The following is a 1989-nucleotide window of genomic DNA, read 5'->3' as shown; positions in this document are numbered from 1 at the left end:
ATTCAGAATTATTTTATATATGTGTACAATCTATTTTTCGACTAGTTCACTGATATCTTATATCAATAATCATACGGTAATCAAACTTAAATATTGCATACTTTTTTTTCAATTTTACACTGAAAGCTGATCACTACTATAGGGAATTTTAACTGAATGAAACATAGTTGAGACAAACAAGGAATCATACTACATGTATGTAGAAATGTTTTAGACATACCTGATTACCAAACATTTTATTATGTACAATGACAAGAAATTTTACATCGTATATGTCACAGGAATGCATAAGAGTAAATTTATACTTCTACGCGGCTGTAATAAGTAAGTACATTTTTCCTGCTAAATATATCTACTTTGCGTCAAAATATACATTTGTTTTGCGCTCGCGTGTAATAACTGATAAAACAACATATGGTCCTTGTTAAAACCGAATCAATCCCAGTACATGTTTACAAGATAACATTTTGTTTCCAATACATGTTTATGCCACGTATAATTTTATCAAAATCTATATTAGAACAAGAATGTGGATAGGATGTAGAAGTTGAAAAAACAACTTTAGGAAATTGTTAAAATCCACTTTGGAAAGAAAAGAACGGATATATAGATAGGTAAATGAGCATATCATCGTTTAATGTTATTTTTTGTCAGAGATAGCTATTTAGAGATATAATCATATGAAGGAAAAATGTTTTTTAACTTTCATTTTGCGTCAACAATATTGCCTTCGTTTTACATATATTCATAGACAATGGGATCTGAAATGGATAATTGCGGTCCATGTCAGTTTAGAAATGAGGACAAAAAGGCAACTAAATACTGTTTGACATGTGAGGAGTCACAATGCAGTACATGTGCTGATATTCATGCAAGTAGTAAAGCTACCAGAAAACACCTTTTATTAGCAATTACCGACTTAAAGACAGTGTCAAAGACTACTGAAGACTTGGAAAAGTTTCAAAACTGCAATGACCATACTGAAAAAAAACTTGAGTTTTTTTGCTTAGACCATGAGCATTATTTGTGTAGTATTTGCTTACTTAACATACGTGAGCTTAAATGTAAAACAATTGTTGATATTGAAATTGCCGGCGAGCAACTGCTTACAACAAAATTCAACGAGAGAATGTCAAAAGATTTAGAGAATATAGGAAAGCATTGTAGGGACCAAGAAAACGAAATTGCTAGAATGATAGAAAAAAGTCTCTTGAACAAGCAAGAAATTCAAAAATATATGACTGACCTTAAATATAAAGTGATTAATCAATTAGAAAAGTGCGAGAAAGACATACTAGATAAAGTTAATACAACTGAAGAGAAACGAAATTCAGAGCTGAAAAGTCAACAAAATGTACTTAAGGAAACACGCCAAACGGCTTCAGAAAATAAAGATATCCTGCAAAAGATTGTAAGTAATTATACAAGTGCTGATATCTTCCGATGCTCGTTTTCATTAGTGGAACAGACGGAAAAGCTACCTCTCTACAAATTACCCATGACTACAGAAATGTGTTGTTACTCGGTTGATCTATCTCCTATTATGCACTCGTCCACAAAGTCCACCGATAATCATCTTCTGATGCAATGTAAGACAACAACCACCTTAAACACGTTACAGATATGTTTGAGTGTTACAGCAGACAAAGAAAGATTTCTTCAGACAACGAAACAAATTGCTTTAACAGAAGATAGAAAATTATCGTTTGATTATGGGTGCTCTAGTGTTGGTGCAGATGTAAACTGCTCTTGTTCAAGTTCAAAAAGCATATCAGAAAATGATAGTATGGTACAAACAAAGGCAGGTGCAAATAACATAGTTGAAGACAATGCTTCATTAAATGAGGCTTTGAATGACGAAAAACATCCTTTCTTCGTTCGTATTTCAGATAATGTTCTTACAATACCTGATGGTAAACAACCGGAGATAACAGATATCGTCACATTAACAGATGGTTGCATTGTCTTATCTGACAGTAAATGGTCAAG

The 1989-nt window shown here is 32.4% G+C and overlaps 1 protein-coding gene across 1 annotated transcript; it reads left to right on the top strand.

Annotated features, from left to right (window-relative positions):
• Positions 1–436: 436 nt before the first annotated feature.
• Positions 437–1983, top strand: LOC132720640 (E3 ubiquitin-protein ligase TRIM33-like; the record flags this gene model as incomplete). Its single annotated transcript, XM_060704806.1, has 1 exon — positions 437–1983. A coding segment is annotated over exon 1 (1229 nt), but the record flags the coding sequence as incomplete, so codon positions are not given.
• Between the last annotated feature and the right edge of the window lie 6 nt (positions 1984–1989).

This window comes from Ruditapes philippinarum, unplaced genomic scaffold, assembly GCF_026571515.1.
Source record: "Ruditapes philippinarum isolate M1 unplaced genomic scaffold, ASM2657151v2 ctg3744_1_1_1_1, whole genome shotgun sequence".
Classification (NCBI taxonomy): domain Eukaryota; kingdom Metazoa; phylum Mollusca; class Bivalvia; order Venerida; family Veneridae; genus Ruditapes; species Ruditapes philippinarum.
Note: the sequence above shows the minus strand (reverse complement) of the source record. Positions and strands in the feature narration are given on the sequence as shown.